Source organism: Neolamprologus brichardi, chromosome 23 (genome assembly GCF_056152115.1).
Source record: "Neolamprologus brichardi isolate AB-2024 chromosome 23, ASM5615211v1, whole genome shotgun sequence".
In the NCBI taxonomy this organism is placed as follows: domain Eukaryota; kingdom Metazoa; phylum Chordata; class Actinopteri; order Cichliformes; family Cichlidae; genus Neolamprologus; species Neolamprologus brichardi.
The window spans coordinates 32,750,096-32,774,165 of NC_142125.1; the positions used below are offsets into that span (position 1 = coordinate 32,750,096).

Sequence of the window (24,070 nt, forward strand, 5' to 3'; positions counted from 1 at the left end):
CACTATTTATACAGTTCAAATAAAAAAAAAAACAGATAATCTGCTTTGCTGGGAGTGTGTGTGTTGGTCTCTGCCTATTGGTGCAATTTAATTTCTGACATCACTATGTTCCAGCTGAGCCACACCCACCCACTTCAAACCAAACAGGAGACGGTCAGAAATTGAAACCTCTACCCAACTTTAAAAAAAACCCAAACTGCTCCATCTTCAACATAAATAATGTATTGCATCATATTAGTATTTTTTTAGTTAATATTTTATTAGTAATTATCAGTTAAAGTCCCCAAATTTGTTACATTGACTTGCTATTGTTAAGACTTGCTTACTCCACATTGTATCTCTTTAAAAACATATTAAATATGTGTTTTTATGTTTTAAAAGGAAAAGAAATGTTAGTATCACAGGGGACTATTTTTAGCTGTGGATTAATACACATTTGGTGCTACAGTTTATATTTACAGCAGCAGGACGGACTCTGCAAGATTGACTCAATTACAGTGTGTGTGTGTGTGTGTGTGTGTGTGTGTGTGTGTTTACACTAATGAAGGAACATGTTCGCTTACTGATGCTGATATTAGATTTTGAACAACAAAAGAGCTCGATCTCTGTGGTTCAAAGAGTGACATGTCAGCATTCACTCACACACTCACACACACACACACACACACACACACACGTTAGTAGAATCAATTCATTGCTTATTTTTCATTTGATGTGTTGAAGAAATAATATAAAATATTACCAACATTGTTTCTAATAAATTCCTATCAAAGAGGCTTCATATATAAATATTTAGCAGTTCATATATAGAAGCTTCATTATCAGTGAGCTAATAATCAACCTCCTGACTAATATATGCTAAACTATTTATGCGGGACTCTGCTTGGATCGCACTGTCATCTAACTGCCACGTTGCTTTGAGGGAAACTTAATTATTGCCTAGACCCGATCATGATAATTAACTGATGAAATTCAGGCGGATAATTAATTCCAAAACGAAGTAAAGTTAGTACTCGCAAGTGATCTCGAGAAGGTGTATCATCGAAAAAGTGTGCGCGCGCATGTGTGTTATAGACTTCGGCGTGTGTGTGCGTGACACATGCTATCCCGTCTTTGCCGTTGCCCGCCTGCAGTGGTGAGGTTAGTTTTTAGATATCATCTCTTCTTCCTTCTCCCTGCCACTAGAATCTGAAACTGAATATAACATTTTATCATCCACAGCATAAACCTGATAAGCCCTGTCCCTGCCTCTGTGCCAGTCTCCTCGCTGCCATCATTACTCACTGTGGCTCTGACATCGAGTTAGCACACAGCTCAGGGCATGCTGCACCGTTCATGATGTGCCCTCATTCCTCCCACCTATTATATCAGTGGCGTGAGGGGGGATGCAAAGCTCCCGGTGAACAAGTGCTGAATTTAAAATAAGGCTCGTCAGTGTAGCTGCTGACGATTAACTGTCATTACTTGAGAAATTGCTGCATATACCGGAAAACTGACAGGGATGGTGTGCATTCAAACAGCAGCCTTGATGTTTGCACACACACTTACACATACACATCACGTGAATATTCTGTGAGCTTTGTTGCAACCTGTGACATAAACACGCTCTTTACCTGCAGTCACATACGTCCACTGAAGACAGACAGAAGCAGCTTGTCTTTTGTCTTGCGACATCAAGCAAAGCAAAGATCTTTTGATAATCTTTATGCCAGGAGCTGTTTAATTGGAGTAAGTCGACTGTGTCCACATCCTTAAAATTTCAAATCCGTTTCATTTTCTTCACCTTGTTAGACTGCACAGCGGTTTGACCTGGTTAATTGGTGCTGACACAAATAACCACACAGTTGCACAACGCAGCGCTGGTAAACTAGGCGAAGGACAGCAGGACCTTGGGTAAGCTACAGAGAAGATGTACTTCATGACAGTAGACTAATCATGAGCTCTGGTAATGTCTCTGTTTAAAGCTAAAAAAAGCTCATGCTGCTTTGTGCAAAAGCGACAAGGTGGGAACTAAAACAGCCAGCAGTTTCAAGGATACATACATGCTAAATCAGGAGACTGTGTTTGCTTTACTTTTCTTTATAAGAGTTAAAAGTTAGACCCGGCAGCTGGTCACCTTGCTTAACTACTAATGTCAGTTAAATAGTACTATAGTCGAGCTTGTTAACACTAGCTAGCATTATTCCTCATAAGCTACTGGTCATTTTCATAGACTATATAAAAGAAGTGGATGCAGGATCTGTGTCTAAAAAAGTAAAGGCAGTGCAGATGTGTCCTACATTTGCATTCTTTGTAATGGCCAGCAGGGGGCAGTTCTACTGGTCTGAGGTTTTAGAAGTGTATGGGAAAGCTATGTTACTTTTCACTTTGTTTATAATCTCAGTTAGCATTTTCCTAAGTAGTGTATAATCTCAATCACTAGTTTCAAGTCTTTGTTAAAACATCAGTGTTCATTTTCGTAAATTATAGTCCCATGTAGGAGAAAATAGAGCATAAAGCAAGTCGCTACGTATTAGGATGCAGTGCCCTTGGATTCTCAGTCACATCCACTCCTTCTCTTTTGACATGTGGTTTAAAAAAAAACAACAACAACACATCAGAAGCCAAATGCTCAACTCGAGACTTCAAAAACCAATATCACAACAGTTACATCTACTTTTATAGATTCCATAGTCACATCAGTGTAGCTGTACTAACAAAACCCCCATTTTTATGCTTCATTTCTTTAAATAAAAAGATAAAGATTGTTAGAAAGAAACTGTATGATAAGATAAACTATGCAAGCAATGAGAAGATCATTGGCGTTATAAAGAGATTTGTTCAGAAATCAGACAGTGAGATATCACACACTCTCTTCAGTTTGTTTCAGTTCTCTGTCTCTTTCCCCCATACAGACATAAACACTCTCACTGATATTTCTATAAATTAATCCATGGTTTTATTAAAAATTGTAGTTAAGGCTCCTTACCTGTCTGTGTATTTTACAGCTATTCATGCAAATTGACGCCCTTTATCCCAAGAGGTTCGAAACCTGGACTGACTATGCCAAAAAATACTGCAATGCCCATTACAGGTGACATTTTTCTAAATTTCTGCATATTTTATTGTTGTTCCTATTAGCATGAACCGCAATGTTAGTTTACATTTTATATAACTGTATTTGTGTGTTATGTCAGCATTTTTGTTATTCAAATGCACTTTGTTTATATTGTCCAGAGTATTACCCAAGAACATGATATTAATACTACCTAGAGCTAGGAGAGTGTTAGCTTAGCCAAGCATAAAGACAGGAAGCTAGAGTAAACAGATAGCCTGACACTGGAACAGTTAAAAGTACAAACACTGAAGCACAAAAAAATATGTGAAAATTGTGTGTGTGAGAGAAAATAGCTACCTATTGGGGTTTTTTTTGTTCGTTTGTTTTTTTTTTATGCTAGGCTAAGCTAAAAGTGTTCTGGCTCTTAGCTTTCTCTTCACAGCATATACGCCACAACAATTTTAATATTGAAATTGGGAAGCATTATTGTCGTATTGATTTGCCTATTTTAACCTAGTATTACTCTGCATGGTATCACACACATTTTTATGCCTCGACAGCTAGGGATAGAAGCGTTAGCGACGCTGAAAGCTATATTTATGTTCAATTTAAGTAGAACTGCCACATCTTCCATACCACACAGTGAAAATGAGACACACAGGTGTTGGGTTAGCATTTCTCTAACCTTTTGTAGAATTGAGGTTGTGTGGTGTATCTGAAAACATATATACAACAGAAAAATTTATTATATAATATAAATAAATATTCAGGTACAGGGTTTTGGGTCTTGATCTCTCTGCAGCTCCTTCAAAGGATATTTCAAATTTGACGTTTACTCAGACAGGATGAGCTGATCAGGTTTTGGAGATTGGCGGTCATAAAAGTCTCTGTGACCTTTTTAACCATTTTTGTGACCTGCCAGGAAATTTCACATGCATAGCATAGTGAAGTAGTGCTATTTAAACCACGTGCACAGTGAATTTGTAATATTCAGGGCTACCATTTCTTTGGCCATTATTCAACACTATTATTCAGGAACAGAAGGGAAGATTGTGAGCACGTTTTATGTTGGGTCAGAAACCAGAAACTGAATTTGTGGCGCTAATTTTTAAAAAATCTTTAATTAAATTCCTTAAATCAAAGTCTTTGCTTTATTTAGTTTGGACAGGCGTAGAAATGAAGTGCAACCTGATTGATGGTGGAGGCATACAACTCATTTAAGGTGGTAACTGTACATTGATGAAAATTGATTGAGACAAATCAGATGTTATTGAATCCGTACCTTTTGAACCTGTCTTACTGTGCCTGCATTTAAGTCCACTATCACCAGATTGAAGTGTACTCATTCACTGTTTATCTGCAGTTCTGTGGAATTAGCACAGTTTCAGTCCTTCTCACCTACCATTTAATTGTGTCTGCTGGGATAAGCCGGCCTATACCTGAGCCTGGATTGGTGGTGCTGCTGAGTTGATGGTTTGTTGTCAAAGCCAGACGGCAACTGAAGCCAAGCGCTAAATGCCAACTGGCTGCCAGTTTATAGTGATGATTGGTTACATGTGTGAACAAACACATCAAATGCATTGTTTTGGATGTCCATCAAAGTCAGCAGCTCGGTCAGGGAATGGCTTGGCGCCATTAAAGATAATGCTTTGTGTCTAAGAGTGCTTGGTGTGGCTGGGGAATGCCTTTCTAAGTCACACGTATGCACTCTCTCACACACACTCAGAGGAGTGCAAGGCGGTGCCATCTGAGTGCAATCTTCCCTTCTTGTTTCTTTCATAAAGTTGAGGTTGCTGTGGGAAACGGCAGCAGCAGAGGTGAAAGGAAAAACAGCACTGCAGCTGGAGAGATGCTGGTTCAAATCTGGACACAAGGGGGAAACATTATTTTAGAACGAATGAGTTAGTTTCCCATCCTACACCAATTACAGCTTTAAACAGAGAAGTGTGAAACAGCCAATTTTGGCAGTGCCTTGTTAAGTTTGTCCACACTTCCAGCCAATATGGCAGATAACCAGCCTTTGTGTGGGGGGCCAGTTCTATTCTAAAAGTCCATTTGGCTGATGAATTGTGAAAGTTGCCCGTGAGTTTTGGAATAAACCTGCTGCTGTGGCCATTAGGCAAAATAGTTTCCTGCTTTGCAAAGTGCCCTTAAGCAAAAAGACAAAAAAAAAGATTCCCAACTGCTCCAACAGAGCTGCTTAACAGTAAACGATGGAAGGCTGTTCTAGTGCTGGGCAGCTCCCAGGTGGGAATGTTTAAATGTTTTACTATTCCTTCAAGGCACTGCTGCAAGTAAATAAGTGTGGTTTCTTGGGAAGTGCATCTCAGTTAGAGGTGTGTGTATAAAAAAGTTAGCAGGCACAACTTCATGACTTATTTATTCTCTCACAGGTATTTTGGGCCTCGCAGGCAGTGGGACTGTCGCGGGGCGTCCAACTTGGAGGAGCTGCACCAGCGGCTGAGTCAGATCATGATCCGTCGTCTCAAAGCTGATGTGCTCAGTCAGCTGCCCCCCAAAATCCGCCAACGTATCCCCTTTGACCTGCCCAAGGAAGCTGCAAAGGTAAACGTGGGTGACGCACGTCACATGTGAAGACAAGTAATATGTATTTGTGTAGTTTCTGTAGCATATTTGGACTACAGATGAATCATGAACTGGTTGTTTGGTCAGCTGATAATAATCTGTGCATTCTATTTTGTAAGATAAAAGGGGAAAAAAGTGCCTGTTAAGTTGGACAGTTTTCAGATTTTTTAAACTTAGATTTTTAAATATAAGTTGAGTTATTATTTATTTTAAATGTTCTGATTTAATTGATCTATTGTGACAACCAGAGATGGGCAGTAACGTGTTACTTGTAATGCGTTACTGTAATCCGATTACTTTTTTTAAGTAACTTGACCAACACTGGTGACAACTTCTCAAAATTCTCAACACCTCTCTGAGTCATTGGAACGCTCAGTGCAGTGTCTGACTCGTGGACCTCGTTGCTTTTGAAGGACGTTTTTTTAGAATATAAATTTATGTCAAACATTATGTCTTCGTTTCTGTAACCACGCGGCAACACGTCGCTGGCAGCTCCATTCACGTTATCTAATTCTTTCAGCTACTGACAAAGCTAAATCAGTCCTGTTTTCAGAGCTCTGCGGTGTCAAGGTCTGCTTGTATCCTTTTGTATAAAACTCGCCCACAATCGGCAGAGCAGAAGCGAGTTTGGCGAATCCAACTCGAAGAGGGTCATGTGAGAAAACCTCTGAAAAAAGTGTGAGAGATTTCTGATGAATAAAAACAAATATTTTCACATGTGTTTATTATAGCAAACGGAATATTTGCAAGTTTATGGTTTTACAAAACCAGCATGTAGATGAGGTCACTTTGTGCAATCTCCTGATATTTTATAGGCAAACAATGAACAGATTAACTAATAATTGAGCACAGTTCCTCAGTTAATCAGTCTCCTTTGGCCTCACTGTGAGGAGCTGTGCTGCTGCACTTGGTTCAGTCACCTGGTTATTTCTTTGTCAGAGAAAAATGCCTGTTACTCCTTTAAGATTAAATAACTCTGTTAGTCTAAGCTTACAGTGAGGTCTCTGTGTACTTGCTATTTTTCCTCCATCATATAGAAGATACCAGGGTATTTGTAGAGTAAATGTCATGTTTTGTGTGTAGGTGTTTGGATCTCTTTTAGCTTCCCCAAAGTTGTAGTTGCGGTTTCTGCCTCCCACGCCGCACTGGATCCATGTGAATGTACACGTGAATGCCAATATGGCTTTGGCCCGGCTTGTGCGCAAGTTAGTGTGTCTCCTCTGCTCTATGCATAGGTCACTGATGTCAAGGATTACCAGTAGTTAGTTTCCAACTGGAAGCACCCACAGCAGCACACACTCAGAAACATCCACCGAGAGGCTTTTGTTACATTTTCTATCATTCAGTTTGTTTTCAGAAAAGCTGGAAGGCTGTATAAAATGAAAGTATAATCACCTGATTTGAAATCCATCTAAAATCTGTATTTATTTGGAAATAACACAAAAACAACATATCAGATGTTGAAGCTTCTTCGTCTTCTTCTCTTGCCTTCTCCCTTTAGGGCTTGCCAAAGCAAACTCAACTAAACCTAAACCCAAGTAAATGACATCATCATGATGTTTATCAACTTCCTCTGTTAGGCCAGGCTTTCTGCTTCAGCGTGCGTGTATGTCGGTTATTCATGCAGTGAGCACCACCTACTCCCGTCAGAGTGAGAGACTTTATGTTAAGATGCACAAGAGCTGCAGAACATTTTTGTTTTGTCAATTAATGTTCATCGTGCATCATCAGTAAAATAAACATGTTACATCATTGCTCGATGTGCTCTCGGTGCTGCTGTTTATTTCTAACATCACATCAGCACATTAGAAACTTTCTAAAGCGAGACACATTTCAACATTAAATATTACTCAGTGTTTCAAGTGTGACTCTGCCCCATAACCTAACGAACGAGACTTGTTGCCAGATCAAAGTGAAATAAAGTGTTTGATTAGAAATTTTTGGCAATAAATCGCCTCAAGATCATAACGATCCGTTTTCTAATCTGACCTTTATTAGCTGCAGTTTGAGCAGGGTAGAGGAGACTTAGCAGGATGAGGATCAAACATAAAAACATTTCTGCATGACCAACTGGATCCATACAAATTCCAGTGAAAATGTGACACCGAGTTTGCACTGCTTCAACTTTACAGCTGGGATTCATTTGGTTTTATCAGTACGATATGGCTCATTAGGTTCCTTGTATAAAATGTATTCCTGCAGCAGATAATATATATAGCACATAGAGCTTACTGTAAATAAAAAAGTCTGTGAAAGTGTGTTGTTTCCAGATGATTTAAATCAAAGCTCTGAACATTCCCTGCTACAGACAGTTCTGTGTTCAGAATAAGTTTTGAGAAATTACTGAGAACTTGATTTGCAGCTTAACATAGCGTGCTAACCCATCAATCGTGTTCTATAGTACAGTATACCCCTTTGGTTAAAGAAGAGAGAAGCCATGTGATCCTCCTTGATGATGTCAGATACACTTTCATATGACCATCACTATTAAACACTAAATGATATATACTGAGCAGGGATAAGATTATGACCACTGACAGGTGAAATGAATAACTGATAATCTCTTCATCATGGCACCTGTTCGTGGCTGGGACATATTAGGGAGTGTTAGAAGCAGGAAAGATGGGCAACCGTAAGGATTTGGGCCAGTTTGACATGGAGCCAAACTGTGATGGGTAGATGGCTAGTTCTCAAAAACTGCAGCTTTTGTGGGGTGTTGCCAGTCTGCAGTGGTCAGTATCTATCAAAAGTGAAGGTACGGTGATGAACCAGTGACAGGGTCATGGGGCCTAGGCTCACTGATGCATGTGGGGTGAGAACCAAAGGCTGGCTTGTGTGGTTAGATCCTTAAGAAAAATGTAACGCTGGTTCTGATAGAAAAGTGTGAGAATACACAGAGCATCACAGTTTGTTGCATGAGTGGCTGCATAACCCCTTAACCCTTTGTTAAAACCGAAACCCCCAACGGTGTTCATATGAGCATCAGAACTACACCATGGACCAATGGAAGGTCTGATGAATCACGCTATCTTTTACATCACTTGGGTGTTCGGGTGCTTCGCTTGCCTGGTGAACACCCGGAAGCAGAATGCACGATGGGAATAAGCTACCCAAAGAAACCTTGAGTCCTGCCATTCACATGGATGTTACTTTGACACGTAGCACCCACCTAAGCATTATTTCAGACCACATACACCCTTTCGTGGAAACAGTGCTCCTTGGTGGCTGAGGCCTCTTTCAGCAGGATAATGGGCCCTGCCACAGAGCAAAACTGGTTCATGAATGGTTATAGGAACTCAACGAGTTTGAGGGGTGTACTTCACCTCCAAATTCTCTGATCTCAATCCAATCGAGAATCTGTGGGATATGCTGGACAAACAAGTCCGATCCTTGAAGGTCCGACCTCGCAACTTACCGGACTTAAAAGATCTGTTTGCTAACATTTTGGTGCAGATTCCACAGCTCACCTTCAGGGGTCTATTGAAGTCCAAGCATCGATGGGGCCAGGCCAACACACTATTAAACGCTTCATAATGTAATGCCTGATTGTGTGTGTATATATATGTATATACACAATTGGCCAATATATATAATGGCTATTCAGACGTGTACCACCTTCAAGGTGGAAACATTCGACACATCTTGAGATAAAAAAAACAAACAGCTGAAACCGTGTATTAAACACTAACAAGAAAACATATTTTCTTCTTCTTCAAAAAGAAATCTAATTTTTTTAACATTTGATATAAAATATCTGCATTATTTTTATTTATATATAAGCTTCAAATGTTTTGGAAGTCATTGCATTCTGTTTTCATGGGCACATATTGCAGATACAGCGTCCCAACTTTTTTGGAAACAGTCTCGTATTATCAGGAGTGGAAAATGCTGCAGGAGCTTTTTCTGTGCTAATTACTCACTGAGCCGTCGCAGGAATGACACAACAATGAGTTTCTTAAAAAGTGATGATCTAGGATTTTTACCCCTATTCTCCCTAAATGTTAGGGGACACTAATTGGGGGCTAAATATGGTTGGTGGGTGTTTTTTTTTTTTTTGTTTTTTTTACATAGAGCCACCAATTAAGCCACATGTTGTAAAGATTCATGTCATGTGTTGGAGTCGCTCTCTCTCATCTGCATTGGGCTGAAACAAGATGCATAATATCCTCAGAGAAAACGACCTCGGAGATCATTTTTCTTTGGTGGGAAAACAAAAGAGCACGAGTTGTTCTGCTTTGCAGTTTTTGCCTTTATTTTTGTTCGTGAGACCAATCTGCAAGTTTTTTGTTTTTTTTTTTAACAGATTTCTGCTAAGAAGAATAGACAGGCGTTTCATCCTCACAGCTAAATGGACTGGTTTCAGAGATGAGAAAAGGAAGTGTGAAACGGCCAGTCACCCGAATCCACATCCATTTTGCCTCCCACAGGCAGGAAAATGTGAACAATATAAAACATAAAAGACCGAGTGGACATTATTTTCCCTCTAAACAAACTGTCTTTTTGAAGCCTCATTTTGCTAACTGACAATATATACTGTACTGTATCTGTATACCAGGAGCACTCACCAGTTCATTCCTCCTATCTCATTTTACTCCCTAATGATGGCTTTTATCTTCCACAGCCAGACACTTTTTATGCCCCACCTGCCCTTTACATTTTCAGCCTTGGCCTTTAGTCAGTGTTAGTCTGGTGAATATCATCGAGGGTGGAGTGCTTAGCCACTCAGGGTTTTTTTTTCCTCTAGCACATTATAAAGAAATGCCTGAATGTACAGTTTTTAATTAGGAAAAAGCACGGCTCCAACTGTGTTTATGCAGGTGCTTCTGAGTGAAACATCTGAGGGCGAAAAACATGAAGGAAGCGCAGCTTTGTGCTCCAGCAATACGATACTATTTATTCATTCAGCCGTCCTTGACTTTGACGAGGTTTCGAAGCCACTGAAATGCTAATTTTTTCACTAAATGGTGCAAAGCTTTCATGTAAGGAGTCCAGAAAACACAGTGCGGGAAATGCAGTCGTAAAACTTGCTTCCCGAAGAAGCCTGTGCGTGCATTAATAGGGTTTCTCTCCAGTTCTCACACCTCTTCCTCCCCCCCCCCCTTCCCCTCTTTGACCCACCTCACCATTATGTGTATGTATGTGCTTAATCAGGCGCAGCCCACCTCCACCTTCCATCGCTCTGCCATATGGTTCACAGTTTTGCATCATTTGATATGCAGCGCTTTAAGAAAGTGTTTGTTCCTGCTGAATTTTTTTACACATTCACTGCTGTCAGACGTTGCAGCTTGAATTAAGACAGCGAGGTGATGAACAAGAAGCCCAAAATAAGCTCTAATCACAAAGCAATTCAAAGTTAGCAGTTTGGAGGTTCAAAAAGCCAAGGAGCTTGACATCTATTTCCACGCCGAATTTATTGCAGAAGGATTGACTCAAACTTTCCCCGTGCTACTTTTCATGCCCGATTTCTATATAATTATCTTGTGTTGTACTAGAAAGTCTTAAAAAAGAAAAACATGCTGTTCCTGAGTGGTGTTTTTATGATAAACAAGGCTAACCTACATGTCGGCAACAAATGCAGAGCTTCTCTGTGTGTCTTGTTTATGAGTGGGGAGGCAGCATATGCTGCTCTTCGCTGGCAGCCTTTCCCACTGCGATCCTCTCCCACTCTCCTCTCCCGCCTTAAATACTTCTCGCCAATCACCTTGAGAGTACACGAGGCGTCTTTGATTTATTGTACCGGCCGGGCTGCTTCTCCATCTTCGACCCCGACTTGTCACAAGGCAGCTATAATTGGGAGATGCTCGTGACCCACCTAACACAGCAGCCCAGTCGGAGGGGGTGGCATCCTTGGGAATTCTCCATCTCTCTCGCTCTCTATCGCTGGCGTTTTTTTTCTTTTCTCCCTCTTTCTTTCTTTTTCTTTCAGGAAAAGTAGGACACCCAGCAGCACTATTAATTGTTTTGCCCTTTATATCTCAAAAACAGTAGAGAGAACAAGAGCGAGAAAAGGGTGGGTGAAGAAGTAAAGGACGCAGCCTCAATATCTTTGCCCTCTTCTTGCTTTGCAGGAGGCCTCGGCTAGCTTCGCCGAGTGGGAGAGGCTGATGAAGAGCCTGGGGTCGGGGGCTGCTACGACGGACACCCCCTTCACTGAAGTCATGGGCCTGGTCACGCAGATGTACAAGCAAACAGCCATCGCCAAGGTAAAGGAAGACCAGCTGCTGTTATATCTTACATACAGGAATACCTTTGAAAGATGAAGCAGGGGATTTTTCTATTGTGTGGGGTATTCAAAGCCGCATAGGGCCGCATTGTTGTCCAAATGATCAATGAGCAACACTGTTGCTCTGGTGGCATGTTACTTCATTACCATGAACACAGATACTGTAGTTTATCAATCCCACACACACCATCCATTCTCACAAATGCACCACAGTCCAAAAATAGTCCCCATCAGAGACGCTATAACCTGTTGTTTGACTAATGGATTTTAAATATTACCTCTCCAGCTGGTTTTGTTAATTAGTTAGCATTTTTAATCCATAAAACTGTTGCACCAATCGTGGCCTTGCATACACACAGAATAAGTTATGAGTGAGATCATCCAACTGGATGACGGATATCCAGCAGTTCTTCTGCATTTGTGTTGTTCTGTGGTGTTACTATGAAGAAAAGAGCTTTCTGAATGTTAGCATTGTAGGTATTGGCTCAGAGCAGGCCGAAAACTAATTTTCCCACAGTGTAATATTATTCAAGGTTTTTTAAAAGTCCTAAAAAGTTAAATTTTAATTTAAAAATAAAGTCTTTGAAAAGTATTTCATTTTTTTTAGGTGTTTTAAGACTAGTAGTTAAAATCAAAGCCAATGAGATTTCATTATGCAAATCATTTTTTTAAACTTTTGCTGTTTTTAATGTTATTTGTTTGAAGTCCTTCTACACATTTATTTACAGACTAGGGATCACAAGCCTAACAGAGCAGGGGTAGGCAACTGCAGGCCTCGAGTGGCAGTGTCCTGCAGGTTTTAGATGTCACCCTGGGACAACACACCTGAATCAGATGATTAGTTCATTACCAGGCCTCTGGAGAACTTCAAGACATGTTGAGGAGGTCATTTAGCCATTTAAATAAGCTATGTTGGATCAAGGACACATCTAAAACCTGCAGGACTGCTTCTTCTGTATTATTGTAGGGTTTTTACTGACTGTTGTTTGGTGCAGGATTAATTGAAATTGTTGATACAACAGATCTGCTACACTCAGGCCTGAGTGTAGCTTGTGAAATCAAAGTCTGTAGTTAATTCATCATTTAACAAGGGGAGGATTGCTTTTTTCCACCTAATAAATGCATTTATTCTGGCCATCTTTGTGTAATATTACAATTTGTTTCATAATCTAAAACATTCACGTGTGAAAAATGTGGAAAAACCTAAGAAATCAAGAAGGGGGAAATACTTAATGCACTCAGTCTTCTGTTGGTGCAAGTCTACTGTTGTGACCACTAGCCCTGCTGTAGTGGCTACAGGCTGTACAAATGTAAACTTTTCAGCACCCCTGAAAACACAGCCTTGGTTTCAATATGACCACTAAGCATTCATACATTTATTTAACACTGTGGTTCGAGTTTCAGAAGGGAAGGGAAGCACACTGAATGTGATTTGAGAAAAACAGGAAAATCTGTTTAAATCAGTATCTAGAAAATGTGGTTAAATCGATCATTCTTGTTCTTGTCTGAAAGAGCTTCAGCTGACAGACAGAGCTGACAGTTTAGGAAAAGTTAAAAGATCGCTTTGACATTTAGGAAAGAGAACATTAATACTACTAACATGTCTGTCTATTCTGTATGATGCTAGACCTGGAAATAGTATCTATTGGGAGTTCATCACTGAGGTTTCATTTTTCATTTGAACAGTAATGAACAGAGACTAACAGAAAACACTAAAATAATGTAAAGTATTTGAAATTACTATCATTTTAAATATTTTACATTGTTACTGATTTCTACTGCTAGAAAAACTAGCCTAAGCTGATGCTGAATTCTTTGAATAATCACGATACCAGTTTATAGGAAGTAGAAGAAGACACCTTATTCCTATTGGCTGTCCCAAGCCCAGGTACATGGGAAGGTTTGTGTCAGAAATAATCTTGAAGGAAGAGTATGTGAAGAACAGGATTATGAGTTTGAAGTTGTTACATTACACGTGCCCCACAGGTTGGATGTCAGAAGAGAAATTGGAATTGTGGAGTAGGTCGGATGAAGTGCTAGAGAGTGGTCGCAGGTGGAGAGAGTGGTGATCGTAGTGGGCTTCAGTGGACATGGAGGTGAAGGGAACAGAGGTGAGATGTTTGGTAGATTCGGTGTTACGGAGAGAAATGCAGAAAGCCAGGTGTCGTGGATTTTGTGAGAGGGTCGAAAATGATGTATAAGAGTGGAGGAAGGTGCACACAGGTGGACTACATCTTATGCAGAAGGTGCGAATTTAAAGAGATAGGAGACTGCAAGGTTGTGGCAGGTGGGAATATAGATAGGCATCATTAGATAATAGTCTGTAAGAAAGTATTCATAGCCGCAAATCCCTATTTATATCTATCTATACTCTACTTCATAACCAGGTGTGTAGGGATGGGTATCGTTTAGGTTTTATCCGATACCGGTGCCAAACCGGTACTTTTGAAACGGTGCCGGTGCTTAAACGGTGCTCGAACCGGTGCTTAAAGAATGGAGAACACAAACTTTGTCCAAAAACCTCTCATGTTCAGCTGTTTTTTTTGTAAAAAGATAACAATGTTAGCCTTTTCTGCAGCTATAGGGCATATATGGTATCACTCTTGGCTGGAAGCAGCTTAAACAATGGAAAAAACACAAACTTTGTCCAAAAACCTCTCATGTTTAACTGTTTTCCACTTTTTCTTTGGTCATTTTAGCCTTTTTGACCAGGGTGAAGGGAGCATCTGCCATCAAACAAGAAGACAGCCGCATGTAGCTATGATGATGTTTGCTAGTTCACCTTACATGCATTAATGTAATAACGTGGTTATCCTACTCAACGTAAATTACACACGAACTACATTAAGCTACTCACACAGAGAAGAATGGCTGTTGCTGCCATCATCATCCGTCATCATTTCTGCTACACTGGCAGGGCTCCGGGTCCGATAACAGGCAACCCACCCGCAGTAGATGTACTCGATGTGAGGTCTTGCAGCAAGCTATCAAATACGGCGCATTTCTCGGCTTTTAAAAAAACCGCTATGCGTCACCAGGTGTTTCATCGGATTTGAGATGTTACCTCCTTTGACAGTGTCACAGTCAGTGTTGGGGAGTAACGGAATACATGTACCGCCGTTACGTATTTAAAATACAAAATATGAGTAACTGTATTCCGTTACAGTTACCGTTTAAAAAGGTGGTATTTAGAATACAGTTACTTTGTTGAAATAAATGGATTACACGGCGGTACTTCCCTGTTTCATATTGTGGCGGGTCAGGACTGTTTGGGTTTTGTTTGACAGCTACGTTCTGTTGTTCCAGGCGGCAGCGTTACGGTTGCCATGGTTACAGGGTGACGTTCTCTCTCTGCGTGTTTCCTGGGTGAGAGAGCGCCTGTTGTTGTTGTTGTGCTAAGCTAATAGGCAGAAAGCTACAGGTATAGCTCTAAAGAATGTAGCATCATAGGCAGTGTAGTCCGTGCTGCAGGGAGAATGGACTGCCATACACGTTATGTGTCTGTGAGCGAGGAGGGAGAAAAAGGAAAAGTACGAGCTGTCATCCAGCAAAAACGGGAGCTGGAAGCATGTAAATATAATAATAACCACTGCAGCCAAGAAGAGTGCCTGAGGAGCCCAGTTGTAAGTAAGCTATTAAGACTCGACTGTACGCTGTGTTCGTGTTTTCCTCCAAAAACAATAAGTTCCGTTGGAGCAGCCTTTCAATGCCTCTCTCTGTCTCTCGCTAGCAAAGTTGACCCAGACAACAAAGTAAAGCTAGTTTTCGGGCCCGACATGGAACCCGACGTATTAGCCAGAGGTCCCTTTACTAAGGAGTCGCGGACCTTCAGTAACAGTAATAAATCACAGCAATAGTACATTCACGTAGTTGTAAACAGCATGATAATATATTAAGTAATCCAAAGTATTCAGAATACGTTACTCTCATTGAGTAACGTAACGGAATACGTTACAGAATACATTTTGGGGCATGTATTCTGTATTCTGTAATGGAATACATTTTAAAAGTAACCTTCCCAACACTGGTCACAGTATCACCTTAAAGCACTTGTTGCAGGCTGCTGAGTTTGCATCTTTTGCTGTGAAGTACAGCCAGACTTTTGACCGCTTCGTCTTGGGCATTTTTAATCTGTAGCTCTGCTCTAAAAGAACGTACGTACCTGGGCCCGCCTACTATCCTTGGAAACGTAAAATGATTGGCTAGAATCTAAAGTGTATGACATCTCAGGGAAAAAAAAGCACCGAAAATAAAGCACAAATGTGCGCTGCTTTTCGGTCTGGTTACTACCGTTTATGACAGAACCGGTGCCATCATGGCACCGGATACCGGTACCCATCCCTACAGGTGTGTGATTTCATCTGTGATTTGAGCCCCTTCTTGTTTGCAGTGGTGGTGAACAAGGTGACAGCCGCTGTTTCTTGTCCTGCCTCCCTCCTCTCACCCCCAACAGGTTGTGGCAGGTGGCTGGCCCTCCCTGAGCCTGGTTCTACCAGAGATACTTCCTGTTTAAAAGGGAGTTTTTCCTTCCCACTTTTGCCAACTACTTGCTCATCTGATTGTTGGTGTTTTCTCTGCATTATTGCTGGGTCTTTATCTTATAATATAAAGCGCCTTGAGGTGACTTGATGCTATATAAATAATTAATTTAATTAAATTAAACTGAATGAGATTGAATTGAAATCAATAACTGTTTTGATTGTTTTCCCTAGTGTAGAGTTGTCTACCTTCCCCTTATCTTTAAGGTGACTTTCTTCTGCCACACCTCATAAAAATAAGTTATGTGCAGCTGGTGGGTGGGGCTTCTGTCCTGACAATGGCCATGGTGGTGTATCTGTTCTCAGAGACATTATACAGATGTAAGAGTAGGAAAAAACTGCAAAACAGAGTATTCCTTGAACACAAGCTTGCTTCATAATTTGATACTTTGCTTATTGTGAGTATTTACCATTGTAACAATATGTGGCTATAACTGAAAATAGGAAAATACATTGTTGTTCAAATTAACCTTCAAATATCTCACAAGCAACAAACCCAGAGCCATACATTATATCACCCAAATAGCTTAGAAATTAGCTCGATGATGTTGTTTTTTTATTAATTTTCCTATTTCAGGAAATGGTGAATTGATGGCACAGCATCATTCTCAGAGCGCTTGGCCAACCACTCAGTGAGATCTCATGGGAAAATCATTGCCATGGTAACAGAACCTAATGGTTGCCAGTGAAAGCACTTAGACAAAGTAGGGAGTTATAACTGAGGTATTATTTTGTTGCGTCCAGCCTGGCATGATTACCCCTTATATCAAAGTTACACACCGCACTAAAATAGCATCTCTGTGATGTTGTTGCTATGGAAACTCGGTCGGCTCTCTGAAGTAACTTCTTTTTTTCTTTTTAATGAGAGCAATATGGGAAGGTGGCATTTAGTCTAAGGAAGGCCGACGGGGGAGGGGGGTCAGAGCAACTAGTGTTGAGAACATTTCCTGTTCGTCAGTGGAAGCATTTTTACACTAATATAGCTTTCAACCTCTGTTCCGCTTCTAGCCTCTAAGAGAACAGGCAGTTCCCTAGTCTCTTATATTTGTAGCTGAGCAAACAGTTCCACCAGATATAGTATCCCTCTCCAATCATCTGCCATGTTCGAGGGCTGGCATTCCTCTCAATTAGCCCAGCGCCCTCAGCCATGAGGAGTGTGGCCCCGAGGTTAACGAAGAGCGGAGATAACCACTGAACGCAATCATCGACATGCTACCCGCTCAGCCTGCCTCCAAGCTTGGATCTCTTTTGCGCTTGGTGTTGTTTGCTGATTGGATTTCTGCTCAGTTTAGCCTAACGCTGGACCTCCTTTCATTACAAAGCCCCCACCCACACCGACCTGCTCTCCCACCTCAAAGCCGATACTGCCGGCCTAGTCTCATTTCCTCTGCTACTGGTTCACACTTTCTCTACTTCCGAGAAAGAGAGAAAAAAAAAGAAAAAGCTTGCTTTATTCTTTTTTTGGATCATCGAGAGGGGTGGAACGGTATGATAGATTCACACATCTATGTCACTCTGACAAGCATCACGGCCCCTGCCTGCCAGTCCGCCTGGCGACGAAGCTGCCAAACGCCTTTGGGGTATTTTTGTTGCTTTACCCGCCAAGCATCTGCTCCCAATTACCCAGAGAGGACAGCTCTGATGCTGGACTTTAAAGCAAGCTAACGGGCCGCTTCAGACAGCCGAGAAGTTTGTGCACTAATTAAACTCAGCGGAAGGAAGACGGCGAAGCCGAGCCGTCAGTAATGAGGACCTCCCAGATCAGAACAGGGTCGGGCAGGCCTGGCGGAGAGATTCATTATCAGGCGCATCGGCTAATTATCAGCAAGGCGAAGCAGAGGTTCTCCCACCAGAGCATCAGGTGTGTGATGGCTGCAGAGGTTGTCAGCTTGCAGGAGGTGCGGAGATTATAGGGTGGGCTTCACACCACAGAGAAAGGGCCTGTCTCCAAAAACCGTCTAGTAAGGGCTCTGTTTGACTCAACTCAAACCTCAGGATTTCTCACTAGTTGGTGCTATTCTTGGCTGCTTTATGGCCCGGGGCTCTGAAATGAGCCGAGTGCGGATGCTCAATGACACGCTCGTACAGCTTTTGCAGAAGGTAGCGGGGAGCAGGCCACAGCCATCACAGTGTGATCGCTGGGCACCAGCGCACGGTGAAATGATAGATACAGATACCTGCAGGCTACAGTTACCTCACTGTGCCGCTTGCTTTTTAGGTTGTTAGACTCACACCGTCAATCAAGGTCAGAGGCTTTAGCAGAAAACAAACAAAAGTGCATTAAACTTGGACTGTGATGCTTTTAGGGGGGGTTAAGCATTGTTACCATTTGACTTCATAAATCAAAAGCCCGACATGAAGGAGGGAAAAAAATGTGGTTATGCAAAAAAATGAGCAAAAACTTTTATATCCTGCATTAATTCCAGGCTTCAGCTGTCACTTTTGACAGGTAATAATTCTTTTTAGGAGTGTTTGCAAGTCCTGAATGTGTTCACATATAAGATCTCCTAAAATATCAGCCCAGTCAAATACATGATGATAGTTACGTTATTAGGAAATAATAATGCAATAATAATAAAGTGGTATGGCCTCAATAAAGCTGGCGATAAAAGTTCAAACTGTCAGTTTATAGACCCGTTAGTAGGGCTGCCACAAACGGTTATTTTGATAGTCGACTAGTCACCAATTATTTTTGCGATTAGTCGACTAATCAGATCATGCATCCATTGGACGTAAAGCTTATTGCATATATCTTATATAACTATCATTAGCTTACAGCTTTAAGTGTTTAAGGTATCTGCTAACTAAAAATAAAGACAAGTTGATGGTTTATTAAATTTTAATGACATTTGCAGATTGTTTTGGTGAAGTTTAATAAACTCCTTGCTATCTAAAATATAACAGGACACCAGAGTATGTTCTCGAGCATCTCACACTTCTGATAATCAGCTGTCTGCTTGACGTTTATTAGCTGTGTAAAAACTATAACTTTAATCTCAGCCAAACAGATTTACTCAGGAACAAATAAAATACTGAAAAAAGCCAAACAATAACATTTTTAAGTTATCTAAGGGACTTATATATGTTTAACCCGATTAGCGAAAGACGGCGGTGGGTTTGAAATTGATTTGCTGGGAGTTCAGTGTTCTCATCGGCTCTAGTGACCATTGAACCCCGGCTAGTTATCGAGTTGGTGGGTAACTTTTGAAAATATGTGGTGTCTTGATAAACTGAGCAGATATTTGAGGTTTACACAGCTACATTCTCGCCTGAAAATATGTTAAACGTTTATTTTGTGACCCAGAAAGAATAATAAGAGTAATATTAAAACTAACTAGCTTCCGCCATTGTTGGAAACTGGAATTGGCTGGGCCATGCTATGAATTCTGGGATAGGTTGGGCCATGAAGGATACACCCGACCCATCCTTCAAATTTCGGGAAATGAAGGGCGCTTTTGTCGGCCGCATTTGTCGGAGTCTTCTAATTTGGAAAGGCTTCGTCGTGTCGCTGTAACGTGATCGGCCTACAAATGCGAGCACAGGAGGATGCGGTTCCTGAATTTGGACACGGCTGCGATTCTTCTTCTTCGGGGTTTAACGGCAGCTGGCATCCTGGCACATGCAGTGCTGCCATCTTCTGTTTCAGTCTGTTATTACACTCTTAAATCCTACTACTTATTCCTGCGTCTTTTGTGATCTTACAAAGCTTCAAACAACGCATCGACTATTAAATCGGTCGTCGACGATTTTGATAGTCGACATAATCGCGACTAGTCGACTAATCGCGGCAGCCCTAACCGTTAATATTGCTGCTTCATCATCTGACTTTATGTAAATGACACCATTAATATCTGCACATAGTGTATGATATAGATACCAGTGATAGGCCAATATCAGCTGGTGAGATCAGTTTTGGCAATATGTGACATAAAAGGTCTTTATTTTATTTTTTTTTTGTAAATCCTGGCTGTTCATGTATGAAAAGGTGAGTTTTGCTTGTTTGTTATTGTCACCGAAATTAAAAAACAGAAAATCCAAAAACACACCAAGCATAAGCCAAGTTGTGAGTTATTGATTTGACTCTTGGTATCTCCAAGCTGACAAATGCGCCCCAGTCGCTCTGTGTGCACTTTCCTTTTAAAGTCTGGATCCCTGGCATTCAATAGAGAATCGATCACACGGAAAGGATGCCGCGGTGATTAATTGACTTCTTCACTGATCTCGCCGCTTCCTCTGTGTGTGGTCGACTGGTGAAGTGATGGATTCAGTAGCTCTCTTTCATCTGTGTCTATTTTTGTGTGTGTGTGTGTGTGTGTGTGTGTGTGTGTGTGTGTGTGTGTGTGTGGCCAGGCGGGAGCTGTGAAGGACTACATTAAGATGATGCTGGAGGCAGAACAGCTGAAGTTCCTGGTGTTCGCCCACCACCTCACCATGCTGCAGGCCTGCACCGAGGCCGTCATCGAGGCCAAGGTAACCTCGGGCACTCTGCGGGCAACTGGAGCTTCTAAAATGTGTTAAAGCGGCAGTAAGCAACGGCTGTGGTGGTGCCTGTAGGATGTGTAGCAACACTGGCGAGAGGTGTGTGAATTATTTGAAATTCTAAAAGCTGCTAGCTCAGGTTCAAGTATAATTAATTTTGTAGTACGCTGCTGCTTCTCCTGGAAATCTCCATACAGAACAGTCTGTTCCATATCTCACACGCTAGCTCCAAACTCAGTGACCCACTCAGGCCTCCACTCAAACTCCCCAGCCATACTCTAATATTCCCCAGGAAGCAGTATGCACCTCACATGCTATTGGGTATATACTCAGTGCAGTCAGGAATATATATATATTATATATATATATATTAGGGGTGCAACGATACACAAAATTCACAGTTCGGTTCAATACTTTGGTGTCACGGTTCGATATTTTTTCGATACAAAAAAAATGTTCATGCTTTTTTAATTTGGCATTTAATTTAATGTTGCTGAAACAACAAAGTAATAAAAAAATAAATATATCTGATCGAGAAATCACTCATCTTTGGAAAAGAGAGTTTATTACAGAGAAATGGCTCTTTCCAAAATAAAAGCTATACTATACGCTTCTTCTGGGCTATATTCTCAGCAGCATATTAAACATATCAGGTCCCCATAAGGAGAATCATGTGCTAACGGCTGTCTAAATGACTCGGGTAAAGTTTGTAGCATGCGTGCTTGTTGTTTTTGTCTGCTTCCACTTGTCTTTGCACTAGGATGATGTCGGAGTAAATGTGCAGTCATATTCGTTGTGTTCCCACTAGTGCTGTCAGCGTTAATCTGAAATGACGTTAACGCCACAACACGGCAAATCTCCGTTAACGAGCTACCGCGGATCGCCCCGTGCGTGGGGCTGGACGGCGTCAACACGTTAACGAGCTAACTGCGCTAACGCACTAGTTCCCACCAATGTAATTGAGCATTGCTGGCACATCCGACATACTGTTTTACTTTTGTCCATGACGCGCTTACCTTCAGGGTCATACGTCACATGAAAACCAAAATAGTTCCAAAGGCCAGATCTGAATGAGGGTGGGGGAGGTTCAATTTGCCATGTTGCAACGAGAGCTTAGCTTCTGTCTCGCTAGCTTGCCCTGCGCTCAGTGAATCTGCGTTCGACTACTCCGCCTAGGCTGCACTGTCGAGCGCAGATCCACTGAGCGCTCAACACAGACAGCATCGTCAGAAGAAAAGTTGATAAAATAAATTAAAAATTTTGTATTGTTCATACATATGCATACCAAACCGAAAGCACTGTATCGAACGGTTCAATATCGATACGAGTATTGTTGCACCCATATATATATATATATATATATATATATATATATATATATATATATATATATATATATATATATATATATATATATAGATAGATAGATAGATAGATAGATAGATAGATAGATAGATAGATAGATAGATAGATATAGATATATATATATATAGATATAGATATATATATATATATATATATATTTTTTTTTTTTTTTTTTTTTTTTTTTTTTTTTTTTATGGCCCATTGTACCCGAGCAAGCACCTCCCACTCCCCACAGCCTCACCCTCACCACACACATATACACACACGTGAAAATTAGTAACATATAGCAATGAATTAATAATATCAATAGCATCGTTCCAGCACCATGGACAGCCACTAAAGCCAGAGGTTGGGGAAACAGGCACATTTATTTAGGTTATGCTACCAACTCAGACCGTCTTCAAGTCAGCCAAAATGCAGCAGTCATTTCCAGTAGACCAGCTTCTACATAGATCCCACACATATTACAGTATGAGTGCACATTCTCAATATAAAAGTGGTAACAGTGTTTCAATCCTTGACAAAAACATGAACACAAACTACTCACTCTTTGAGGAGAACATTGCTCACGTCCTGACAGCACGCTCATCCTGTTCTTTTTTCCCCTTCCTCTTTTGAGCACCATTTTTTTTACTTTGGCTTGCTAAACATAATTCATTATGTGCTGCACCAGACTACTGCTGTATAAGACACTTCGTTGGCAGGTTTGCACCTATTTTCCATAAATGATAGAGAGAAGGATCGGGACGCCTGACATATTTCCTCATATGCCCCCCTGCCATCAACACATATCAAAAAAAAAAAGAACCTGTATTTAATCAACTGGCTCTAAAATGATCATTTACATCTGAAATTAAGTTCAAAAGGAAAATGTATGTGCATATAGTTGGGCTTTGGCTCACAAGCTAGAACCATGACTTAAACATATAGTGGGTTGTTTTTATAATCTGTCTATCTTTAAATGCAGTGACCAGACAGATGCCATGTAATGTGTAGGGGACTATTCCATAATGCCCTGGGACACTGCCCCTGCATATTTCTCTTCTTTTATAGCTCAGGAATAAAGAGGTTCTCAAATTCCAAGTAACTGAATCGCTGAATTAAAGGAATGGGATTAAACTGAAAACTAACGGGTAGCTGGTGGAGCTGCTACATTTTCTGTGTTCTGTGTAAAGCCTTTACACACTGGACGTGTAAAATTTTTACCAATACTTCATACATTAAAATATTTTTTAAGGACTAATCCTTAATGCAGCCGTTCACACCAACCGCGTATTTTCGCAGGACAAAATTTGGGCGTTTATTTTGTCAGATCAAAGTTAGATTTTTTTTGGATGTGGATATATAATCTGGGCAATCAGACCACTACATTTGGCAGAAAGTCCGCTCATAGCTCAAAACGCACACCTGCACTAAATTTACAATGATATGGAAATCAGACACACAGACTCTGCTCAGGGTCAGCTGGCTCTCTAAAATGATTTCTCTGCCTCCTCAGATGTGTTCCCAATCAGAGTTCAAATTGTCTCACCGACATCCCAAAATATGGACTAAAGCAGTCGTGATCAGTCGTGACCTGGATCAAACCATGAAATTCACCCAGCTTCTGACTTCTCCCGAAAAACTGGGTGAACCCAGAATCCAGAAAATCCAGTATGTTTAAAAACATCGTGAGCAGCTCTGGGTTTTTTTAGGACATGTTTTTGTGCAAAATCGCAGTGCTTGCGGTGTGTATACACTTTAAATGACAAATTTACATCCAAAAAATTCTGAATTGAATGTTGTATTTTTGCAATACGCTCGCTGTGTAAAGCCTTTTCTAATATGCTGACCTCAGCTGAA

At 40.9% G+C, this 24,070-nt stretch overlaps 1 protein-coding gene across 2 annotated transcripts in view; it reads left to right on the forward strand.

Moving 5' to 3' along the window:
- zranb3 (zinc finger, RAN-binding domain containing 3) overlaps window positions 1-24,070 on the forward strand; it is a 119,266-nt gene that overhangs the window by 22,104 nt on the left and 73,092 nt on the right. For both annotated transcript variants that reach the window (XM_006795711.3, XM_035909868.2), the window contains exons 6-9: window positions 2,988-3,073; window positions 5,431-5,602; window positions 11,692-11,826; window positions 20,735-20,854. In XM_006795711.3, the coding sequence (XP_006795774.2) occupies window positions 2,988-3,073; window positions 5,431-5,602; window positions 11,692-11,826; window positions 20,735-20,854 (513 nt within the window). The remainder of the gene's footprint in view (window positions 1-2,987; window positions 3,074-5,430; window positions 5,603-11,691; window positions 11,827-20,734; window positions 20,855-24,070) is intronic.